This window comes from Falco biarmicus, chromosome 2, assembly GCF_023638135.1.
Source record: "Falco biarmicus isolate bFalBia1 chromosome 2, bFalBia1.pri, whole genome shotgun sequence".
NCBI lineage: Eukaryota > Metazoa > Chordata > Aves > Falconiformes > Falconidae > Falco > Falco biarmicus.
In genome coordinates this window covers 64,860,821-64,887,126 of record NC_079289.1, presented here as the reverse complement: position 1 = coordinate 64,887,126, position 26,306 = coordinate 64,860,821, and the positions used below count along the sequence as shown (strand labels likewise).

Sequence of the window (26,306 nt, the reverse complement as noted above, 5' to 3'; positions counted from 1 at the left end):
TACTTATTCTTACAAGAAACATCAGTTGAGATAATCAGCAACACAAATACTAAGCTACTTACTGCTCATATTCACCTGACACGCTACTCAAATTTAAGTGCAACAGCCTATGTAGATACAAATTGTACTACAGCATCACCTATACATTCACCTCACCAGAGCATATTTGGCGTGGGTTATTTCGTGAGTGCCGTCTACCATGAAGGATTTGGATGAATCTTGGTAGGATCCTAAAATGACTTTCATGTCCTTCCCTTAAAAGGCGTCGTTGAGACATGGATGTGTATCTCTTATCTTCACCAAGTTATTCACCAAAGGAAATAAAAAATCAGCTCTTCCAGATTACACTCTTCCAATGTACTGAAAGATACTGTGATTTTCCTTCTAAGTGTTAATGGAACATAAATTTTCTTCATCAAATTCAAATGCTACCCAAAAAGATATAAAAAGGATGCAGTTGTAAAGAGCTGGAAATGGGTGCAGTGAAGTTATTTTTATTGTCTGTGCTTTTCCTCAGAAACTAATACATGGTTTTACTAGAAAGAGAAAAGAAAAATCAGTTGTACTTAATGGACTAAAAATGCCAAGACAGTTTCTGCATGAAGCTGCAAGACCCTCTCAGTTCCTAGCATACCACACTCAGCAGACAGGACGTCTTGCCACAGCTTTCCATCTGCTTTCAGTGTGGCTAGTATGAACAAAGGAGGCACAGCTTCTCACGTAAGCAGGTCAGATTAGCAGATGAAATTAAAAAAAAAAAAATAAAGTGTGAAACAGTCTGGTTTTCAGTGCTTCATCCAAAATAACTGCAGCCAAACTAACAGCCCTGTGCTGTTTCAGATGAAGAAAACCCCCACCAAAACATCCTGTTTGTTATTGTGCTCCAGCCGCGCACAGTGATCCAAAGCTGCTGCTCATCCCAAGTAGCTGGTACTATCGCCTCCGTCTTCGCATCCTTCTCCTTATTGTGAAGGATGTTAGCTGATGCAAAGAGACATCCAAAGTTTCTCCTGAAGAAGGGCAACTTAGAACTTTATAGTCTTCCTTGTAAGTTCACAACTCAGCACTCCAAGGGCAGAAATCTCACGCTGACACTTGCTGCATATCCTGCTTCTGTATCTGAAACACCCTCAGGGGTCTGTGCTTATGCCAGCAAATTAAAAGAAAACACCGTTGTGAACACAAAGTTGTCTATTAGAAACTCCTTTTCAGTTCATTTGCCCTAAGTCAGACTCTTATAATCCATCCACCTCTTCTTCCTCCCCCTGCATTTGCCCAGAAGTGAGGACCGAGCCCCTCAAAGGCAAAGTCCATTCCCAGAATGTGCGGGCAGAGAGGTCTCACAAGAAAAACCTGAATCTTCCTGGGAGTTAACAAACAACTAATAGGAAGGAAGGGAGGGGAAATGAATCCCAGGCTTTCTTAAAACATATCAGGAAACCCTACACTGTCTGTTCCCCCTGTCTCTTTCAGTACAGGAGAGAGGAAACTGATAATGCTGCTTTACTTGGCAGTCAACATTTTCCTCTCCGTTCTGTTTAACTGTGTCCTGTGTGCCCAGAGATCTGCCACAACCCCAATATACACCATTACATACATAAAAATGAAAAAGTTTTGAAATATGGTGTACCAACTATTACATTGAAAGCAAATTCAAACAGATAACCTTTAGTTAAGTCACACTGAAGTAAATATTTAAGTAACCTATTACAAAATACTAGTTTGAATATACCTCGTTAACAGAGGAGAATCATCACAGTTTTAGCTGGAAAATTTTCACCTTTCAACATGAAATCACAGGCAAACGTGACAGTCTTGAAATGTGATGATCAAGAAAAGTATCAAGTAAGAATTGATGCATTTAATGCAAATATCACTTGCTTTCCAACTTCATTATACTAAGCAGATGGACCACTGCATATTGCAGCTGCACTACTCTTCCTGGAACAAAGGCCTACCAAGCTTATTTAAGTAATACAGGAATTAAAAGGAAGGAAGGGAACAACTTAGTGGTGGAAAACCACCATGATACACACTGTCACTGTACTATGTTTCCCAGTGGAGGCATGAAATCTGACCAGGAGATGCCTACAGGAGATTGCCAGCCATCAGGGCTTTCCTCCTGCCTGGCAGATACTACTTGTTTGGGGCTTCTGGGGAACACCAGCCTCGTGAATGAAGAGCCCAGTCTGACAATCAAGTAGGGTGCTATTGAAACTACACATCTTCTTCCAGCAACCAAGCCACTAGCTAGAAAACAAGGTAGACAGCATGAGAGGAAACAACCTCAAGTTGCACCAGGGGAGGTTTAGATTAGGTGTTAGGAAAAACTTCTTCACCAAAAGGGTTATCAAGCATTGGAACAGGCTGCCCAGGGAAGCGGGGGAGTCACCATTGCTGGAAGTATTTAAAAGATGTGTAGATGTGGCACTAAGGCACGTGCTTTATTAGGTTTGTGGTTGGACTTGATGATCTGAAAGGTCTTTTCCAACCTAAATGATTCTATGAAAAGTGACTTTCTGTCCCAGCGGTGTTTTGAGTGTGTGGTGACACTAGTGGCATATGGTGGAAACCTCACCAAAAATTTGCTGGTTTTTTGTAGAGGATTATTACAGTGAAGCAAAAGGACATTCTCCTTGCTTTCTTCATATACCAAATGCACGCAGAAGATTGATGACTTGAGTTGTAAAGTTATTAAGTACACACAGTCCTGCTGAAAGCTAGCCATTAGCTACATCCCTGTCCGCAAAACAAGCTTTTAATCTTCTTTTGAGCACTCACATTTGTGCCTAGAAGCAAAGAAATTAATCACAACAATGGCTATGGTGGTGCACAATCAGAAGGAAACAGATGGTGTAATGCAGTGTTTTCCAAACAGCAATAGCCTCTATCTCCAGGAAAATAATCTGAATATTTTCCCTTGCTGTTGGCATATAGAAAAGCTCCTATTAGAAGGATTTCTTCTCTGCTCAGCATCAGCAAATTACATAGCAGTTTAAAGATGGCAATATTCTTTTGAGTATTGGTTGGCAGAACCAATTAGACTGCACCTATCTCCTCTTTCACATCACATGAACAGTAGCATTCGATGGGTAAACACCTCTATGATTATCTTTAAATGACTGCAGACAGCTCGATGGAATCAAAAAATTGTGGCAATGAAACAGCTTATTTTTCTCATACTTCATTTCCAGGTTTGTCTCTGACCATAGGCATAGTGTTGCACACGGACAACAGAAGCAGCACTACAACTTACATCACTATACCCTCTCGGCTTCCTCCTTTCATTCCCGAGGACTCTCACAGATTTTAGTTCAGTAACTTCCAAGTTCTTGGGGATCATTAAATTAAGCTGTCATCACTTTCATCATTGTTGGGCATTCTCAACGTTCCTTTAATCTTTTTTGGTTGTACAGGAGCCTTATCTTTATGGGACTTCTCAAACGCCCTACTGTGATTTTTTCCTCCAAATCCTAACAACTATTTACAGGCCTTTCCTTGCATCCTCACATTCAATGCAATGCTGAAATGTTCACGTTATAGGACCATGTAACCCTTCCAACTGTACAGTGCAGGAGGCTCTGGTGGCAGAATCAAGGCTCCTTTAATGTCTCTCCTGTGTTTCTTCCACTCCTGAAAACAAGTTATTCTTCGTATCTGCTGATATGCCACTGCCACTGGTGTTGCCATTTCTTCTTAATCATAGATCTCATTTTTCAGGGAAAAGAGTGCATTTCTCAGACAAGAAAACATGACACCTCTCATGCCCGGAACTTCAAGATCCTACCATGCACATACCACGCAGGAGTCCATCTGTGAGATCTCTACCTACCACTCATCTGGTCTTTTCCCCTGGAGTCCCAGTAGAAAGGAGCTTCTGCAGAGAAACTTCAGTATCAGAAGTGCCATCACATCCCTGATAAAAACCCCAGAGGACTGTAGGAGAGATCTACCATGAAGAATATAAAAGACTATGAAAATTACATGAGGAATTGAAATAACATACACATATGCAGAACTCAGAAATGACTGTTTCTTGGACCAGTTTCTAAAAAACAAATACAAGGGTACATACAAGCTATATCTCATAGTCTTTTCAAAAAGGTGCAAGTGCCCTGTGTGTATTTCAGCATCAGCACATTTGCAGTAATAGTGGAAACGAAATGAGGGGGAAGAAAAGTGAAATGTTGTTTAGAATCTTCTGTTTAAAGCATGCTTCATCAATTATCTCTGCACACATTTATTTTGTTGAGAACAGTAGTGCAAACAAAACTAAATTGGACTCATGCTACATTATTGAACCAAATGATCATTTTACACACATTCAAAATATGACACGCAAGCTACTTCTAATCTGAAATGTAATCTGTTTTGTAGAGTTGAACATCCCATATACCATAAAAAGGTAGCACTAACTGTTGTTATGCCTAGTCCTGAGTTTTTTTATAACCCTACATAAATATTGAACCATGGCAAGTTGCTTGTGTTGATTTTTAAAATTAAAAACAAGTTGACAAAGATTAATCCACACCAGAGACTGTCACTAAAACAGCAAAGAGTCAGCTACAGGCTGATTTTAAATGAAAAAGGAAGTGTAGCTGGGATGTTAAAGACACAGAACTTGATATTATTACATTCACAAATTCCATATTGTTCTTGTAGAGGGAAAATGCTGAGAGAAAACCTGGCTGAAAACCTGAGAAATAAATCATTATTCCATGAATACTCTGGTACTCTTGAAATTCAGCACAAGAATGAGTCTTCCTTTTTCAGTGTGGGTGAGATGAATATAAAGTTTAGGTACAATCTTTTGCCTGTATTATTTTTATACTTTATAGAATTGGATAGGTGTGTTTGTATTTCACTTTCAGGCTACTCTATCAGAACATTCTACCTAACAAAAAGTTTAGAAAGGACTCCCATAGTGTAATCTAGAAAATCTGTAAACTGAAATTACATGTAATAAAATACCATGACATATAAGGAGAAGCTGGAGTGGGGAGAAATCTCAGAAACAGACATGAATGGAGATATACCCTGGCAAACGTGAAAGCTATTACTAACAAACTCAGTACCTCCCAAAAACACAGACAGTGACAAGCATTCTCAGTGTTTTTTTATTATTAAAGGTTAGTAGTTGAAAGAATTATCTGGTTTCACAAGAAATCTACACAGTAACCCTGAATTAAATTACAAGAGTGAATTAGGTTAGATGTGCAAACTTAATCCTAACTGGATGTATCTGCTCAGAGAGAAACCACAATCATAACAAGCATCAGATGAATGTAAGTAGATCAGGACTGAGATAAATGGACAGCTTGCATTCTATTTATACTTGCACATTATGCTGCTGAACCACAGCTGCCAGTCCTTTATAACAATCTCTCTCAAAAAAACCCTAAAATAAATCCTAAAATCAATACAGAGCATTTCATAATTTAAATGTACAGTAAGAAACAAACAAAACAAAAAAAAATACCACAAGATACAAAATCAGGGTTTCAATATTCTGGAAGTGTTACTATTTAATTGTCAAGATAACAAAAAGCTTTTAAAGCCTAACATCTGTCCCTCTATTTTAAGTAAGCTTATACTGCATGTCAGAATTTCCTGAGGGCTAGCAATAAATTTGACTCATCTGCAAAAGAACAAGTTCCTCCATTAGCCATAGAAAATACTCAGAAAAATCACAGTGGATCAGAGAAATAACTAGAGGAGAACAACTCTTCATGACCAGCCAAGCAAAGTGATTTTTAACATCTAACAAGACAGCACTTCTGGTTTGTCCCTTAATGTAAGTTCTTTAACTTTTGAATGCAACTAGCAATCAATTTCAAAACTTCAGAGATGTTCCGGGAAAGAGTAAGGAAACTGCAGTTACACTGGTGACGACCAGGACATCATGGGAAAAGCCTCATTAGCATCTGATGCCAGTCCAAAGCTGCAGGTAAAGGCTACCACGATATTGGAGCTGATTAAACAACTGCCACCACCGGTCACTCGTTTACTTAAATTCCGTTAGATAAAATGACCTGGCAAATGACAATTACAGGTTGAGCAAATCTATCAGAGGTATGAGGCCTACCTTTTTGATCAGAAGTGGAAGCAGGTGAAAAAAAAGAATCTGTTCAGATTAGGAAGGTCCTGGGAATTATTTTGCTCCTATGTTTGATACAAGCCAATGCTTTCACCCAACACCACCTCAGCTCTGTGTTCAATACCTGACTGCTGCTGCTGTGAGCACAACGCAAGGGAGATGACCACGGCAGGTGGTGGGCTTGTAGAGAGGGGATTTTTGCACCAAGAAAAGGAGAAAGTGATGGGAAACCTTTGAGTCTTCAGTCTCTGCTACCATAATTTCCTTCCTATGAAAAAGGTTCTCTGTTGCCATGTGCTTTGGACCCAAGGGATCCTGTGCTCAGCTCTCACGTCTTCTCTGTCAGACTTCAATTCTTTTCCACATTTCACAATCCTCCCTCTCTAGCCTCTTCATGAATGGGGTATTAATAAAGTGAAAGAGTTTTCGGTTGAGTAGCTGCTTTGAAATTCTTCTGCATGCACTGTTACACCAGCTATAAATTTATATGGCAGTAATCCACTCAGCACAAAAGAAACAATGCTATTAATACTTCACAAAGCCGGTATGCAGCTACGAGTAATACCTTTTAGGACCTTTCAGAAATGCTGTAAAAATCCTTAGGCTGTTACAATTTTTCTCAGGCTACTTCTTAGGATGCAGCACAGTAGGTTTTCTACTGCAACTTTCTGAAATGACCATAGGGGTATAAGAGTGATAAATCACTTAAGTGTTTGAAGAAGGAGCTTTTCCTAATATTAATGAACACAAAGAATTCATGAATTGCTGATTTTGATCATCACTCATGTAGGCCTCCGGCAAAATAGGATTTTCTCCATGTACAGATAAGCATACTTAATTGAACTGAGATGAAGGGAGATACTGGTGGGCCATTTGACAGTTTACTAGAAAGTCAAAAGTTTTGGTCTGTTCAGAGTTAGTTTACCTCATTCTACATATCAGCTAGTCAGTTCTAATAGACAAATTTTAATTATACAGTCATAATTAAAGACATTCAAGCAAATAGTTCTAAACATGCAGTGAGAGAGACACCAAGGGTCTTTACACCATCTGGAACTGTAAAGGATGAGGACAAGTCCATGGTTAAATTTAAAAATGAAAAGCTCTTTCACAACTAAGAATCAACAATTTCCTTCTGAAAATGTAAAACAAATGCTGTATGATATGCAGTTACTATGGCTGTAATTCTTAGAGAGACTGAGAAACTCATTCCATGTATAACGTCTTATCAGCAAGCACCAACACTGAACAGAGCCTCAATCACACAGGCACTTTGTCTGACCTAATGCCATACTGCTGCCACAGGGAGGATTCCTGCTCCCAGTAACGTCCTCCTGCTTCCTTGGTGCAGGCGTTTGCATTTGTGCAGCCACATGGTGAATGATAAATGGATACGTTCCAGGTAGGACAAGGAGGACAGGGACACATGATGTGGCTTCTGGCTGAAAAAGTCAATAACCCTGGCATGTAACATGGTGTGTGGAAAGCTGCTGAAACCATAAGTACCTATTGATTTCCAGGTTAGGAATATTGTTTAAAGATTATTTCCTAAATGAGTACTGCAAGCTGTTCTTGTCTCTCTTGGAATCTTCAGCAGAGATCCTCACATGATTTAATAAAATAGCACTAATGATTACTATTTATGGCTATACCCTTAGAACCCAAATAAAGGCACAATGGGTAAATGTATAATTGGAGTTATGGTCTCCACATGAATTATTACATCAAAATGTGTTGAAAGATACTGAAGATTTTGTTTATTATTTACACGAAGGAGAAACAGACGGGGATGAAATCATGGCTCCTCTTGACATAATCATATAATGTTGCAGTTTGAGTCCAAATCAGCCTCACACGGGGCACCAATTGTTGCCACACAAGCAAAACTAGCAAGCTGCAACAAGGCTTTACCATGTGTTAGATTCTACTGCCCATGCTGTTCCTCCATCCTTCAGATGCCAGACCACACTCCTCCTTGTCTCTGCTTCATCCGGCTTCATCCCCCTCTCCTCCCAGACTCCTCAGAGCTATCTAACCATTCAGCAGGGATGAGCCACAGCTACACATAGTCCATGTCAATCAAGCCACTGCCTCTGAAGCAAGGCCACAGCTGCATATTGTCAATGCTAATCAACCCACTGCCTTCATTCCTCTACAATATAGCATGAAAACACTGAGGGAAATAAAATATTGTTAGTATGTATGCTATTGAGAAAGAAAACATCAAGACATTACACATCGTAGCTTATACCTGAGCAGAATTATTTTCCTGCATATTCTCTCATATGAATAAAGCCTGCAAAGGCTACAAAATGTCAATCCCCATAGCTGTAGAGCTGTACAACCAAAGGTCAATTCCGGCCAACAGCCAGTTTTTGGTCTCATTTGTTACATTTGGATCCACAGATTATTTTTTTTCCAGACAATCTAAATAATGCTTCTCGCTTCTCAGTTAAAGACAGCACTATGCCAGCAGTTTCTTTTTGTCCTTTCTTTATACAAAAGAAATGTTACACAGGCATGCTCTGCTGTCCAGCAAGGAAGTGTTCCTGAAAAGTGAGACCATTAAAAACATAACCCCATTGCTTCACTCTTCATCTTCAACTGACACAATCAATCCCAGTTTGTTTGATGAAGATGATGATGACACTGAAAGTGCAACTACTCAGGAAGAGGAGCATGAATGCTCATGCTAAAAAACCGATACTGGGGACTTGGTCTCAGGGATGAAGCTGCTGGGATCTTTGAGGAGGATGATCTGCTCCAGAAACCAGGCATCTCTTCCAGGTGACAATCCTGATCCTGCTTTCACCATTCCATCCACCATGCCATATATACCGTCCCTGTGCATTTAAACTACGTATTCTAGTCCCTGCACACATCCCATCCTTCCCACAGAAAAGCTGCTTTGCTCTACAAACAACCTCCAGCTTTTCAGCTGGGTGACTGACAACAGTTAGCAGAGCTGGGTGTTCAATCAGCAGCAGCGGAACTCCAAACCCAAGGACAGATTTGTCTTGTGAACCAGTCCTTTCATTGTGCAGTCAAACAAAAATCATAAACTTGGTCACAGGAGCAATCTTTGCTCAGCTTTGTGATGTGTAGAAGCCACCAGCACCAGGTAGCTCTATTAGTAATGTACAGGTCTGCGCAGATTATTTTTATTTGTATTCTTAAATACAGGCAGTGCATCTGGAAAGCATCATGCATAGTGACCTTCCCCATCAGAAGAACATATGGAATTCCCAGATACACCCCAGGAGTGAGAAGCAGGTAGGAAAATGAAACAGAAAAGGCACAGATGCTGCAGTTCATGTTAGAAATACACAATAATAAGGTATTTTAGAACTTCCCAGCTGCTCTCAAATCCAAATAAATCCAAATCAAACCAAAGTTATATCAGGGAAAAGGCTGTTACTGAGTGCAGCAAATTTGCAGAATACAGGCTTAATTATAATGTATATAGCTCTTCATCAAACCATGAATTATACCATGCAAGCTTCCCTGCATCAGACTTCACTGGTAGAGCACTCTGCTTTACAGCTACATCCCTGGACTTTGCTGCTGTCCTGGATACTTATAATATCTTATAACATTTCCCTATGTACAACTGTGTGATTATCTTCAAACTTTAAAAACCAATCTGTGGAAACTACTAAAATGTATAGTAAAACAAATAAAAACCCAGTAAATAAGTAAAAGAAAAAACTGGCAACTATGAAAATTAACAAAACCAGATTATTTTTAGTAGTAAGACCCAGAAGCCTTCATAAAGTCACTGTGTTTTGATCTATTAAAGATCAATTTAGAGTGAGTAGCAAAATTTTTTGCTCTGCCATGGTGGCACTGGAAAGCCTGCACGCTTTGCTGCAAAGGTTTTAACCAGTGGGAAAATTTTTAACACTGCAGGCTGCCATCAAATTCCACCAGCCAGCCTGGTAACAGGTCCCATGTGCCCTGTTCATGTACCCAAGCATGTAGGACACTCCTGGAACATCCTAGAACATCTCCACCCTTGGAGGCATTAAAGACTCAAACTGAGCATGTCCATAATAAGTAGATTGGCTTTGAGCAGGTGGCTGGACTAGATGACATTGCAGAAGTTCTTTCCAGTCTAAATTATTCTACAATCATCTTGTCCTTTTAGCCCCCTCACTGTTATCCAGTTTTGTTCACTGCTTTGATTCCCATAAAGAAAAAGGGAACCATTTTTGGTGTTTAATTTATATGGGTTATTTCAATTTCCCAGTGAATTCATAATTCAGCAGAATTTTATCTTCCTCATTTTAGAGTTATGTGAAGAAGAAAAATGGTAAAGTAAAACATTAAATTATTTAGAAGTTGTACACACAGGCAGGCAGATAAATGGTGCAGCATTATAAATTTAACAGTTATTAGAAAGTACAGAAACTGTAAGCATGATAGCCAAACTCCTTTGTCAAAGGAGAGAGTAGTCGTCTTCAATTCTGTGTCAATTTTTTTAGACATTAAGTAAGAGCCAAAGCAAATGTATTTACGGTAGATCTAAAGTCTGTATGATCTTCAGAGCTACCAGAGTAAGCAGTTTCTGGCTGCAAATGAAGGAATGAGGCTCCATTTCCCTATTGGCAGAATTCTTCATAAAAGGCAATTAAAGCCCTGCTCCATGTTTTAGCAGGATGGAATTGAATAAATCACAAGTGTGCAGAACTTAAAAATGCTGGCAGCTGATTAGGTCATCACAAACAAGGAAAATAAATTATAAATTCATTTGTAATGAGTGAACAGTGCTATAAACCAACAAACAGATCCTAAATCCTCAAGTCTCCAATTACCAACTCTATTCAGTTTGCTTAAATGTAGGATTATGTCTTCTTATTTCTGTGCTCAAGAAATAAAGCACTAAGAAATAGTATTAAAATGCTTAATTTTTATACAACTCCAAATAATTTCTACACATGATGAAGGCAAATACAGCAAACAGAATTCCTCATGATTCAGCCTTTCTAAATGTATTTACTGTCTTATAAATGCAGCTGAACATCTTTCAAATAAGATTTAACCAGAAATAGGTTTGAAAAATGGAAATAGTTTGAAGTACCATCCTCTGAGTATTTACGACAAAGTAACCATGATAAAGAACAAAATATTGCTTTTTTTTTGTCCTGTAACTCCACATTTTTCTTGACAAGTGATTTAAAAGGTACTTTAAATATTTTCTTAATGTCCATATATTTTACACAAAGACCATCTGTTAAAACTCATCTGGCTATCCGGCCCCCTCCTCCCCCCCCAAATGCACACAGACAGACATAGGCATTTAAGGACTGGCTGAACAAGATCTCTTTTCTTTGCTGAAGGGGCCTCTCTAACAAAGGACCTGGGAAAGTAGTCTTTATTTTAGGCACCGGGTGATGCAATCTTTTATGGCAGTGAAGATTTAGGATCCACTTCCTCTGTGTCCTGACAAATAGCCACATCACTTAACCCCGCTGTATTAGCATCCTTCTACCCTCTGTTTTTGACAAACTGTTATAGCTCGTCACCGATTTTAAGTTCAGCAGGAACCCCTTTGAGCACCTAATACAAGCTCCACCAGACCCAGAAGGTAGTTTTCTATCCACAACATGTGTTAAGCTCATAAATTCTGGTGTAACGACAGCAAGAGGAAAGGGTAAAAGCACCTCCATCCTCGGGGCTTGCCACCACTCTCCAGAAATACTTAATCTGGCCGGCAGCTCCCTCCTTTCCCTGAAGCAAGCCCCTGCCTCCTCTCACTGGAAGACCACCAGGTGTGGGAGGCAGAAGGGCCCCCAGCAGAATAAATGCAGCTGCTGGCACAAGGTGGACACAGGCCTGCCAGCTTGGGGGAGGCTGGTCAGTGAGACAGTGACACGAGGGGAATGGAGGCTGGACCCACGTGATGGAAGATGTTGGGCAAAAAGTCATCCGTTAGTGGAAGCAGAGACTAGGAGGTGGCCAGACTCAGTACATGGGAGACTGTGGAGGAGCAGCAGGGACGGAAGGAGAGTGAGGGCAGAGGAGGTATGGGCACTGGCAGAGGTGGTGTAGTGTGAGGCTGGGTGCAGCAGATAGACCTCAGGCAGGAGAGCAGAGTAGGGACGTGCTTAGGACAGCAGTGATGAGGAAGCAGAAGGCCAAGATGAGAGTTAACTTTGAAGGACTCATATGAGGAGATGAGAAGACAAAATAGCTCTGTCATGCAAGGGTAACTGCTCCTGGCTTTACCTGAACACCCAAGCACTTGCTGTTCAGTGCTGGCTGACTGACACTTCAGTTCAGGTAGCTGTTTTGCTGTAGCATATTAAAAAACCCAGACAAGCAAGACTTGGGACCATCCCATTCACGGCGTATGAATGAAGAAATGTTCCCTACTACGCATGCAGAGATAGAGGGGGACAGAGAGCAGTGCACACAAGAAACAACCTAATTACAGCTTGTTTTGAGATCACAAGTATTGATTGTTTAGGAGCACAAATTTTAACAGAATATGGTAAAACACAACACCTTGGTGAGTTACCTAATCTTACAGATGATGAGCAGACGAAGCAAAAAATGCAAGGCCTGGGAGGAGCGAACATTCAGTAGTCAGACAAGCCTAGATGTACCCTGTTTGCTTTTCAGAGTATATTTTATGCCTCAAATCCATGACTTCAGGCTCCAACTGAAAGAAGAAACTTGAGAGCTTGAATATATTCTCATCAAACTACAACACAAGAACTGACAGCATATGCCAAGTAGGAAGTGTAAAAATATGTATTTCTCACATTAACTTTGCAAGTATTATAAAAAAATAATAAAAGTTAATAACCATTAAATTATCAAAATGTTCTCAGATAACACTTAAGATAAAAAATTCAGCACTGCAAGGTAAGTTTATTATGACTATAGACTCCTGAATGGAAAAAAGAAATATCTAACAAGCATGTTTCACATCAAGGCTAGTAAAACAGCGCCACATAATTGGGTTTGTTCCTGGTCAAAACAGAATAAATGGCAAACCTTAACAATATTTGTAGCTCTTAACAGATGGCTTGGAAAAAATTCAAGAAGGTATCTTAGCAAAAAAAACCACCCCAAAATTACTTATAGTTCTTATCATTAGAGTTGATCACTTACATATATTTAAAAGTTGTTACTGATACAATGTATGATTTGTCTCTACTTTAGTTTAAGCAATAATGCTTTTCAGATTCTTTTCTCCCATTTAATTTCGGATTCAGCTAAGGCAAGACTGAAAATCACAATTGATAATATTCACTGAACCAGGAAGGAAGAGAAGCTTACTGGCTCACTAAAGTAACAATAAAATATCAAACTAAAAGTTACACTTTTAGACACAATATGTACACTCACCTTTCAGCCTTGTGCCTTCCCAGATCACCCTCCTATTGCAAGTTTGTCTCTTTTAGACACAGTACAAGGTTCAGATGCAAAGGGAAACACACAGTAAGTCAATCACTGGTTGCACCTGCCTCCTATTTACTCCCTATGTGAGTTAAAAATGTGGTACTTGAAGAAATTCCAGTATTGGTTTCTACATACTAGAAATCTGAATTTCCCTGGAATTTCTAACTATGCAATTGCCATCTTCAGTCTTCTGAAAAATATTGCTTGAGGCATCACATATTTGCTTAAAAGGCATGAAAAAATTTCGCAAAATAGTTTGGATAAATGGTGCCACAAAAAAAATGTAACTATTGCTACCTTTTAAAGCAGTGAAATTAGATTTTGTGTAAAAACAAATGGTACAGATATCACATCTTAAATTGCAGCAGTCTTCAGTTACAGCCAGGGAGAGAATGAGCAAAAATGTCACGTTTCCAATTCATGCAACATGGAAGAGTAGCAGCCTGATACTACACCCACTGAAACAAACTCCAACGTAATTGGTGAGCTCAAAATTAATTAACTTGAACCCTGACAGAAGCATGCATCAAGAAGTCAAAAGTCTCAATCCAGAAATTTCTGCAGAAATCAAGTACATACAGTACTGTAACAAACAGATCAAGAAGTATCTCTCTGCTTTGCCAGCCAACAAACCAACAGCCATAAAGCTCTAGCACAAAACACCCATTTCAGATTTGAAGTTAACTAAGACAAGTAGACTTCTAAAGAGATGACTGTACTTAACTCAGTAACCCAGGAAACACAAATTATGGGATATGGTGACAAAGACCAGGAGTTTCACTGTTTCTCCTCTGGATTAACTGCAGAGCACTAGTGAAGGGACAGTCATACCACATCCACGTTCCTCCAGTGCCACAGCCATGCGTTCCCACTTCTGCCCTGATTATCAGCTCAAATGACCACAGGGTGAGGCAGGACAACCCACAGATATGACAGCAACCACTTCTCTCCCCTCCACAAAGAAAAAAGCAGTTTTCTGTTGAATCAACAAATTCAACCACTTCAATGGTTCAAACAATTGCCAGGTACCTGTCTCTTGCTGGATGCAAAAAGAAACCATGAGAAGCAAAAGTCAAGGGAAAGAAAAAAAGTATGACCAACTCTTTCTTCAACAACTTAGTTTCACCAGATGGCATGTGGTTTAAAAATGCATTTTAACTTTAGCCAAGAGTGATTAACATCCACAGATGGCTCCCAGGATGGAGACTGTACAGCCCCTTCCAGATGCAGCTCAGAGGAGTTAGCTTCTGCACTGAAGGGTGTTCAGAGGGCACTGTCCCTCTCTACTTACCACAGCAGGCGGCTCAGATCATCCTCACTAGATTAAAATCGGCCTGTGCAAATTCCTGCTTGTAGTAAAATGCCATATGAAATAATTTTCTCTATCTAGGTATCTGAATTCCTCAATTAAATGGAAGCAGGGCTAAGAGAAACGATGGGCATATTGGAAGCATCTTTTCCCTGCACTGTAACCTGAGTATTTACTAGTGCTTTGGCACATAGCTCCTTCCACACCTAGATGCTCTCTAGAGGTAGGCTGGGAAGATATTTCACAATAAATGCAAACAGGTCGGAAGGCCAAGACTTCCAAAAGAGCAAACTTCATTTTGCATAAAGCCAAACATGGCCATCATTTTCCAATATTCATAATCAAGTACAGTATGATACTACGCTCGAACTCATGAAAAAGTATATCAAATACTAACACTACTTTTTAAAGAAAGTGTAAAGTTGAATTCAAGAAACTAATTGCTCTTGCCCAAGCAATTGATAGCCAGATAGAGCAAGTGCAAATTACATGACAACGGGCTGAAAAGAATGCATAGTCTCTAACTACAAAATGGAGTTGATTCTTCACACAGGATAATCTTCCCAACTGATAGATTTTTGAATTGCACAGTATTGGGCTATTATTTCAGCATGCAAGCAGCTCCGTTACTTCTTCAGGTATGTTATATTTTGCTTTTCAGTCACACATCCTATGACATAGTTTTATAAAACAGAAAATCAGGTTCTTTCTGTAACTTATTATGCTGGCTCTGTCAGCTGCCTTCAGAAAGAATCATGATTTGTTTCTTTTTCCAGCAAAGTCTACTGTATATATATAACAATACCATTTTGCTAAATACTACTAAATCATAAATTTCCAGCATTTTTTCTTAACAGAAATTTTTTTGCTAGATGGAATTATTTTTGGCCAAAAAAGAAAAGTTTTTTACAATACACTTTTCTCAGCAGTTGGTTGAAATTTTGCTTTTAGTACTAAAACATACTACAATCAATTCCAGTTTGAAAAAATATCTCCAAAATCTGCTTTTTTTTTTTTTTGCTGATAGCTTTAGCAGAAAACTGCCTTCTCATTACAATCATCACTAAAGCTTTAATAAGGAAAACATTCTAATCCACATACTGAGGGCAAACCTAGGGCGAAAGATGTGCTTGCAAAGTTGTTTGGGACCAACTGTTGTCAAAGAGCTTCAAAATTAAAAAACTTTATTAAAAGTAGTTGTTTTGGGGGTTTGGGTTTTTTTTAAACTGGCTTAATATATTAGGTGGCAATAATGTAGTTTATTACTAGCAGTCAAACTACTGCCTGACATTAGAAACTTTAGTTCAGGGAAATTGCCATTTTGTTGACATCTAGCATCTGTCAGAGCCTAACAAGTGAACCAAGTGTTGGCTCTACACCATACAAAACCACAATTCTGCATTAAGCATTGTGAAATTTGGTATTTTATGCCATTTCCAATCAATTAATTAAAAAAAAAAAAAGAAGTTACAAAGATGAAAACTAAAACATTGGAGCAAAAATACTATTTCATATCTTACTGTCCATAACAGCTTCAGTTGCTTACTGAGCGAAGCACCAGGTGAAGGACAAGACCGGGTAACAGACCCGGATATCCAGGTTTACCTACAGCCACAGTCAGACGCCGCACAGGCTACGAGACACGAGGGTGACTGCTGTTACCGGGGCTCCCACCCTAGCCATGCCCTGACTTTATCAGGGGAGGAGATGTACAAGTGCCAAGCCCTCCCTCATCCTGCTCCCTTCCATCCCAACCCATTCCCTAGAAAAGGAAACTGAGGTCACTGAGCTGGGCAGGAACCACAATAAGACTCTTACCTCTGCAAGCAGAGGACCAGACCTGCCAAGCGATACTGTGGGGCACATAACCCTTATTCCCCCAAATAAGAGCAGGCACAGCTAGAAAAACTGCTTGAAGCCCACTGACAGTACTGTGCAGTGATGCGCCTGACCTTATTTCTTGCTAGGAGTGTTCCTTCCTCATCAATTCCACCACACTTGTCTGATGTTTCCTTTTTTGCTGTATCAAATACAGATAACAAGTTACTTGAGGCAGGGAACTGTCGAGAGCACTACAGCTCAACCACAAAGGGCTTGGCAGGCCGTACCCAGTAACAAAAATAGAGCAGAGCAGATCACCAGCCTTTAAAACAAACACAGTTCCATTTAGTCACAGTTTAATAACTTACTAATTCATTGCCTAATGTATTATTAGCAACACACTTTAAAAACCAGGCTCTGACACTCAAAAAATTCCTTTCTAAAGGCATAATAAATAGTTCAAACTACGCTTCCCCCCCCCCCCCCCCCCCAAGTATTTTTGAATGCAATGGTCATGTTCAAAGCATGAGATCTCCAGTATTAATGCTGCTATAAAATTAAATCTGAAACTTTTAGTAACTTCTTCCTGAGTATTTCATGACTGCAGTAAATTGTAGTCAGTGCAGCTGCCTGTGGAGCACTCTGAGCTCAACAGGATGAAGGGCCCCCGACAGCCAGGGCAGCCCCCCCAGACCCGGACAGGCAGTAGGGCAGGACCTGCAGGGGGGCAGGCTCTGCAAAGCCCTGCCACAGCACCCAGTGTGGCCCAAGCTCCCTGCACAGGACAGCAGCATGCTCACAATAAGGCTTGTGAGGCCCTGCAGAGGCTAATGAACAAAAATAGCCCCCGCACGACTAGCTCACAGCTGATCTGCTGCCAGGAGCAGGAAGCAGAGAGAAAGGTTAGGAACAAGTGGAGAATGGGTGTACAAGTTGCCATGTTTCCTTTTCTTCTATGTGTATCTTTAAACCTGAATACTACATATTGCATTTGCTCCCATTTAATGTCATAGGGCTAACTTGCTATACCAGCCACATATCACATCTCACATGTCATGGAAACTCGCAGACTGGTTGTCAAACAAGCAAGGCTGCCAGTCCAGGGTGGTGGTGATACCTGAATGAGCAGGAAGGCTCCTCTCCCTTGTACCACCACCTGCTCCAGCTTTCCTTCCTGGGCAGGACGCGCACCAGACAGCCACTAGCAATGCTGCAGCTCAGGGAATGCCCATGTGCAAAAGGTCAGGAGCTACTTGATGGGAAAGGATGGGAAAGGAACTCCTCAGGGAATGTGGGGGAAGAGGAGGGGCTTCTCTGTAATGCAAGTGCCAAACAGTAACACCCAGATGCCTTCCTGCCTTGGCAGCCGCACACTGGGCCTGTCTCAAAGACCTGTATTTCCCCTCAAACCGCTCTTGGATCTCTCTAAACTCTCACCCTCCTTAGGGGATAAAAATTTAAATCAATGCCTGCTCTCACCAGCTGTGATAAGGTTTCCCTGCAGCATCATATAAATGTCAGGCAGTCTTTAGTGAATTCAGTTCTAGACATTACTCTAGAAGAACCATCAGTGGGGGTGAGAGGGTGTTTAAAAAAGCCAAAGCCCAGAGTAATTCTTCTGTTTCCATGTTTTAAAAGGCAGGTGGCAGGATACAGAAAAGTTTGTTTCCAGTTTTCTGAAGGCTGGATGAGAACTGTTAGTACTACTTTAACTTATGCAACTGCTAAACATCCTGTGCAAAATTAACAGTGTTTAACACATACCTTCACCCTCCTGATACAAAATGCATGGCAGCCCTCTGTGCCATCCAGCTTTTACCATCCAGCTTTTTAATTCCCTGTCAGATCTTAAAATATGCGAGCAATTGCTTTGAAAAACACCTCCACCTGCCACACTGAAATAATTCGTCTTCTGTCTTCATACAACAACAGAAAGAAGCTGTTTCTATTAATATCCCTCTTCTGCTCTGGGCTGTATGCTCTCAAAGCAATTCAGGTATACTCTCTTCAAAGGAACTGACTGAAACGATGACGGCACCAAAGTCAGCAGCAGTTTGCAATGTCCTTGAAAGGCAAGTAAACCGTGAGCTGGGGGTAAGGAACACTGAAGAGACTCAGCAGAAGGAAATTAAGAAAATATACAATTAGAAAACTCAGAATGCTACGTGTACGTTGTATTTTTTTCTTACCTTTACTCCATAAATTACTTCACAAGTGATTTGTCTAGTGTGGAAATGATAATTTTTTTCTGTAAGCTGCTGATACCATTTTGAACACCATCAACAACTTCAATGGCTTCCTTTTGCTCTCTCCAATGTGCTCAGATGCTTTTTGTCTCTCTTTACTTTCAAACCTCTAGTATCAGAACTTCAAAGTACATCCCACGGGTCACTTGCAGCCTCAGCAGCCTTTGCACAGAACCTAAAATGGGAATTTCTGTGGCTGTCCTTGACAAAGCCAGCTGTGCCAGGTTCACAGCAAATGTCTGAGTCCTCAGCAGATCTGAGCTGTCTCATAATTAGTGCCTGGCATATACTGAAGCATGAATTAAGTAACGATAATGAATTTTCATCACTCTTGTGATTCTGTGTACGTAGGTCATATTCCCTCATAATTATTAAACTTAAAGCTATTGTGTTTCAGACACTGTATCATGGGGGCTCCAGCTTCAGGTCCTACTAAATGACTACCTATGAGCAAAACATACAGAAAATCTTTTTATACCGCCTTGCTTCTGCCAGCTTTCTATTTTCATCCAAGCCGCACAACCATACCCACCTGCTTTGCTTCTTTACCCCAGCTTTCTCCTTCTCTCATCTTCTTCCACCATCAATAGCCCTCAAAGTAAGCTGGGAAAATCCCTCCCTCAAACACAAACGTGCTTCTTTCTCTACTTTCTTTCACTGAATGTTTGTGTGGGAGCTTTTATTTTCTTCTGAAGTATTTTTACAAGAATAGACCATTTTATATAAATGTACTTTGCCATTACAACTATGCTGAATGTTTGAGTAAAGCGTGTCAAAAAAGTGAAATGCTAAGTAAAGAAAGCATCAAACTGCCTTTGTTAAATCCGTTGGGTAATAACCACCAAATTACAGACTCAGCTGGAAGCTGAAAACAAAACCCAGCAGAAGAATTACCCAGTGTTTGGACAAAGGAGTGCATGGTATATGGCAGCAAGAGGGGACAAGACAGGTAAGTTTTGCCTTGCCGCAATCTGAAAATTGAAAATGCTGAGATAATGGAAATAGGGAATACCCAATTCAATTACAGATACTTGGTGGCAACAGGATACAGAGCTGTGGGGAACATCAAAGTTTGAAGTTTGGCAGGGCCTTTCCACAGCAGTTGCTTCAGGAGGCATCATGCCTGAAGTAACATACGTAAGGTAAACATGGAAAGAGGAAACAAATGAGTCATGCAACACGCTGGTTCATTTCGTGTACTCCATGGGCCAAAAGCTGATGCAAGGCTGGGTTTTCAAAGCCACTGTTGAAACCCAGGTGTGTGATGAGGTAACCTGGACTGACCAGCTAAGTAACACAGGCCAGCATGGAGCGACAACCAGCAGCCCAGGGGAAAATACTGACCAAAGTAAAGCACTTTGCCTGTAATTTATCATTTGATGGTTTTAGTAACAAAGGTTGTAGCCTAAAGAGTAATTTTTAAAATCAGCTGTGTGTATATTCTCACTATTTTCTGTTTATATCAATCATCCTGTTGTTTCATATGCAAAGCTACCCTCCCTTTAAATTCATCAGGCTATAGGCAGGAGTTGAAAGAAAAGGAAGATACATTTCTGGCTCAACAAGAATTGAGACTATAAAAGAACTAGGACAGTCACTTCTAGGTGCAAATTTTCTGCCTGCTACCTGAAGTGCTGAAGACAGGAAGACTTTTAGTAAGATCAGCACTTAGCAAATGCCTTAAGCACATGAAGGGGGACAGCACTTACACCCCTGAAGTAACAGCACAGGTGGAAAACATGAGCCTATCTACCACGCAGCAGTGCGATTCTCGAATTGCCAAATACCCGTTTGCCCAGATTATCAATTTTAAGATGGCAGACTGCTGCCAAGCAGCATTACACACCTACATCCTCAAAACCAGGCAGTACCATGCCACACTGTGCTTTATCAGCTTGCCACAACTTGAGCACCACATTCTGCTAGGAAGCTGCCTTACCCTGTGTCCTCAAAGGGATTTAACTGCCTGCGAGCCCATCACACAGGCCCCTCCCAAGCTCAAACACCACCGGCCTTCACATGAAAACAGAACCATTTGAGGATGGGTATCACAAGGCTTCTCCATTTCAGCTTATTCTCATGCTGAAACCCACAGCCAGTTCCACCCTTCATGTGACCAAGTTTAACATCTCTCCATTGTACCAAAAGATCCATTGTGCCCAACTCCCCACTGCTCCAGGGAACCATGTGAAGCCCAAAAGCCACCTCCGTGACCCTGCTACATGACAACTCAAATAGCACTTTCCATCGGTCATCAAAAAATTCAAAGCACTAGTACAAAATCTCAAAAGCCACAAAAAGACGAGCACAGACAGATCAAGAATATAGCCAATATCCAAGATTGCTGTAAGTGAGGGGATGTCTTGTCTGAAACTGCCCAGCAAGTCAACCTCCAAGATGATGATCCTGTCTCTACCTATGCCCAGGACGCTGTGCTTATGCTGACTGTTCCGCAAGGCTTGAGTTGGCTGCACCCACAGTACTGTTAAAGGCAACGTTAAAGGCCAGTCTACTGGACAGTTTGCCTCAGCCACAAGGCCTGCATTCCAACGTGTGGTGAGCCAGGTGGCTCATGCTCAAGCTATGCAGCTACGTGGATAACTGGAGAATTTAAAGCAAGGTCAAAATAACTAAGATAGCATTGCAGGCTTACCTCAAGAGTCCTACAGGCGATTAATCCATATAAAAACATCCAAGATCATACTCTTTCTGTCTGAAATAAAAGCATATCTGGCTGGTATTTAATAAGATAAGACAAAAGAAACAATGAAACAAAATTAAAGTGTGTTTGCCAGATGTTGTAAAACAGCAGACTCAAACTTCCAACTGAAATGCACTGTTTCAGATATTGAAAACCTTAAGAAATTGTTGGGTTGACTCAGAAACAACAAAGTCACCAATAGCTTGCTTGATCTGCTTCGTTAAAGGTGAATGACTGGATCGCCTCCTGCTCCCTGGCTTTGCTCGACACACGAGATTAGAGCAAACACCTTGAAGACAATGCAGCCTGTGTTACATATTACACCCGTCCCTGTGCGGTGCTGTTCCTTTTCTCCAGAAGTTCCCTGTTATTTGATATGCACAAGGTAGCCTTGCAGCTTGGCTCTCTGCAGCTGTAAGTGTGGCAGGCAGCTGTGCCAGGCACTCTTGCCAAGGAAGTATTCTGAGTCACTGTGATAATAAAAATGCATCAAAGCAACATGTTTTTTTCTTCTTTTGTATCACTAAGGACATATATATCCAGGCAGGGCTTTCTTGGCTCTGCAAGCTTTAAGTATATATATCCAAAGTCCACAGACCGAATGAGAGACTGACAAAAACGCATCCTGCAGTCCTCTGAAAAGTCACTCTAAATGTGCTGTCATTTACTGTTTAATGCCTATTTTGCCCCAATCTCCTGTTCATTTGTTGAAAGATATCTGCAAAGAATGTAGCTTTCCTACTGTAGTTCAGCAACTGCCATTAAAATCAGTGAAAGACTGGGATAGATGATATGATAAGTGAGGTCACTGACAATCCCAAAAAGTATAAAGTCAAGTCGACATTTCCTTTTTTCTTTTTTTTTTTTTTTTTTTTAATATATAAAAAATAATCCCCACTGAGCTGAAATGTTTTGGGATGCAATTTTAAGTAACAATACTTTGGTTAAAAATAAAATTTAATCAACTTCCATGTTGATCAAAACATTTTTCCTCAGATTACCAAAAAGGCAGCTCTAATAAGTACATGACTGGTACCAATTCTGAACTTATCTCCCAGGAGCTTCACTAGGTTCAGCTGTTTCAATAGTAAAATAAAGATTTTGATTTAGGCCAATATAAACTAAGAAACAGATGCCATGTAGGTGCACAGAAGCCATAATAGTGCACACTCATAGAAAATACAAGCCATCCACTTCCTAATTGCTTAATTGTGTCTGTTTCAACTGCAGCTCCCACCCTTAGTCTTGAAATTTTAAACCTCATAACAGGAAGAGCATGCCTGCTTTATACCCTCTGGCCTGGGAAATCGGAGGCCTCTTTCATGGTTAAGCTCAACATGGGGGCAGGAAAGCTGAAGTGAAGGGCCAGCAAGCTAATACCAGGCAGAGGCATCCCCCACTGCCATTAAATGCCACCTGGGTGCAGCGGACTTGCTCACACCCTGCAGATTTCCGAGCTCTCAGCCGCATCTCTTCAACTCTACCAGCTACATAGAAAGCTAACAAAGTCGCCAAATAGTAATTTAATGCCCCTTCATGCTCAGACCTGCCTGCCTGCCAAATTAACACACACACAGAGTACTCTGCCACACGCAGAAAGTTTTCTTTCGGTTCTCAAACTGGAAAATCAAGTGAACCAAGGACAGATCCCTACAAGAGTAAGAAAGAGCGGGCAAGCTCACAAGAGAGTAGGAACCGGGAGGACACACTGAACAGGTCCTTCCAGCTGCCCACAACTTTATTATGTCCCTTCAGTGTGCCTGAGGGTATCCCCATTGCACTTTGCAGTAAGCCAACTCTTTCCACTGATATTGGGCACTTGGAGGTGGTATGTGAGTTCATTCCTCCTACATCTGTTTCTAATTTGTTAAGGCAGGTGAGCCAGCCTTTAAAAATGTCAAAAGCCTGCCTGTCAAGACAAAGCCAGGGAAATGAAGTGTAAAGTTTTGGACCAAATTGTGAGTATGACAGAAAATCTCGAACTACTGAAAACTGACTGAAGCTGAAATAGCCAAGGGATGTTACCTGTACTTAAAATACTAGCACTGCATACACATTTACTAAGGAACTACACACATGTTTATCTTTGATTTGCAGATGTTACTTCTTTTTGCAAAGTGCTAAAATTTTGTTCAGGGAGAGGAAACAGATGGTAGCTGTAATAGTGGCACCTTTCCAAGGTGGAAAGAAACCATTAGTGGGCTACCACAAGATGAGGCTGGGAACGCCAGATTTGTATTATTGCCTGTTTGCATGAATTAGACAACACCATCACTGACTGCAAGGCTTCCAAGCTCAGTGCTGATGCAAACATGAGTAGTGACGGACAGAAAGAGCTGGTGCCTTACTGCTGTTTCTGTACCAGTCAGAGCAAATGAAGAGTCCTAAACAGAAAACCCACAGCATACAGTAATATGGACAACGTATGAGGTCCCAGACCAGAACTATTTATAACTACTTATAACCTCTGAGCTACTGTTCCATGGGGAGAGGAAGTTCTGCCCATAAACAGCAATTTGTGGAAGAGGGTCTAATGTAAAACAGCAACAGAACTGAAAAAGAGGAAAAGTAAAAAATATGGCCAAATGAACAGAAATTATGCGATTATCTGTCAAAAAATAAAGATGAACAAAACCAGACTTTTATATTTTTTTTAGTATCAATAATCATTTCAGTTTTCCTAAAAAAACCCTCACAATTCCAATAGGGGGGGGAAACCATCTTAGGCAGAAATAGAGAATGTCTTTACATCACTTCTGTCTTAATTTAAGGATTTATATGCAAACAGGGAAAGCAACACCCAGGTTATCAAAGTCCAGGAGGGCATTTGATAGAATGGAAGTGACCATGACCGGGAGGACTGAGGAGCGTATGTGGGAAAAAACAACAGAAGATGTCATGGAACTGTCCTTTTAAGTTGCTGGAAGAAGGCAAGGCACAAGGTGATTTTGAACTGTGGAGCAGGAGGCAAGAGGAGGAATATGAAGAGGATGATACTGTTAAACTAAAGAGCACGATCTTAATAGCTAAATATGTCCAGAAGCAGAAAACAATGTATCTGTGAGGTGTTGGAGGATAAAGCCAAGGTGAGCAAGATAAGAAATAATCAAAGCTTTGCTGGAGAAAGCTGTCCAGTTTTGTAAAAATGTATCAGAGGAAGGCACTTGAAGGATCCTGTCAGAGGATCACATGTTCAGGAGAGAGTAAAAAGTCAGTAATTTACTACAGAGGCTGGGAGTGTGACCAAATCAGAATTTAGTCAGAGCACAGGGAGCTGAAGGACAACTGTGGAAAGTGCTGGTGTGGTGGTGAGGGACGAGTAGCCCAGAAAGGATGTGTCGGCACCAGACGGACAGAGGGGACTCACTAGCAGGGAGAGCAGACACAAGCAGAAAGGCTGTTGTAGCAAAATGGCAAAAGATGAGACAAACCCAGATCTACCATACCTAACCTTAGGCATTGGGGAGATGCTAGGTTAGGAGCTGAGCTACTCCAGCCTTCTTGCCCCCTCACCCCAGTCAAGGAAAAGACAAGTGCACCTCAGAAGGTGGAAGGACTTCCTTACTGAAAGTGCTCCCTTCTCTCCTTTCAGCGCACATGGATTTTAGGGGAATTCCTCTTCTGCCTTGGATGCTTAATACTACCAGGGATGAATCTTGGCCTGCCTGCAGTATCATTAGGAAAAACAAGTGAAGGAAGAGAAACAGTCTTTTTCCCTGGATCCTGCAAAAGAAAAAAACCCTTGATGCCTGAAGGTGGGGAGCTGCACTACGGGGCACACCAGGGGAAGGCTCTACATTTCAATTACTCCTAAGCAGGATGCTATTGAAAAATGGGCTTGGAAAAATCCTGCACAAGATCTTGGGCTGTTAAGGAAATTGCTGCACACAAAAGGCTTCTGAGTCAACAGAAAGACAGCTGTGAAGTCAGACAGTAGATAATATGACCCACAGACAAGAGTAAAGCCCAAGAATGGGAGGCAGCAACAGAGAAATGGTCTAAGCAATCTGAAAGGAACAAGGGGGGGGGGGGGGGGGGGCGGGGGCAGGGAAGGAAAAAGGGAAAACTGAAAAGTCACCTATAAATACAACCATTGGTTATACAAATGAGGTGCCTTTGGCTTGGAAATACCCACACAGGAATTACAGAGAGGAAGAAAGATAAAGAGAAGGGGAGGAGAGGGACCACCTATATCAACATGAACATGAAATTGGCTGTAAAGTAACAGCTGCTTTTTTGGAAAAATATGCAAGTTTAACAAGCTAAATATCAGCACACAGTCAGAGCCTGCCGGCAAGTGTGGAAACAGCACTCAGAGCCGCTAGTGGTTTACATGAAGGTCACAGTGTACCTACATCTGCACAGCTGAAAGACAGGCAGTGTCATAGGCAAACCAGCAAGCCTACTCCCAATTGAAGACTACTTCAATTCAGGAAGAAAAGGCTCCCATATTCCCAACCAATTCTACCATCCATTATTAAAATTTATCTTGCCTCAGAAAAACTACTAGCAACAATTTTAAGGGAATAGATAAAGTAATACATGAATTATTAAAATAAACTGCAAAAGACAGTATGCCCTAGCAAATATCAGGCTGTCTTTCTTCTTAAACATTTGGGAAATCAAAACACGTAATGGAACAAATATTCATACATTAAATAAAAACATGTTTTGAAAAAAGGAAGATATTCAAGGGAAAAGTATATAGGGAAAACAAGGAAG

The 26,306-nt window shown here is 40.8% G+C and overlaps 1 protein-coding gene across 16 annotated transcripts in view; it reads right to left on the bottom strand.

Moving 5' to 3' along the window:
* Positions 1-26,306, bottom strand: part of MCF2L (MCF.2 cell line derived transforming sequence like) — a 164,320-nt gene that overhangs the window by 101,636 nt on the left and 36,378 nt on the right. The window contains exon 1 of one of the 16 annotated variants that reach the window (XM_056327210.1): positions 157-1,350. The exons of 14 other annotated variants lie outside the window; for them this stretch is intronic. In XM_056327210.1, coding sequence (XP_056183185.1) covers positions 157-277 — 121 coding nt within the window. In that variant the 5' untranslated portion in view covers positions 278-1,350. Of the gene's footprint in view, positions 1-151; positions 1,351-26,306 lie in introns of those variants that run through there. One more of the 16 variants, XM_056327206.1, reaches the window with a different exon arrangement.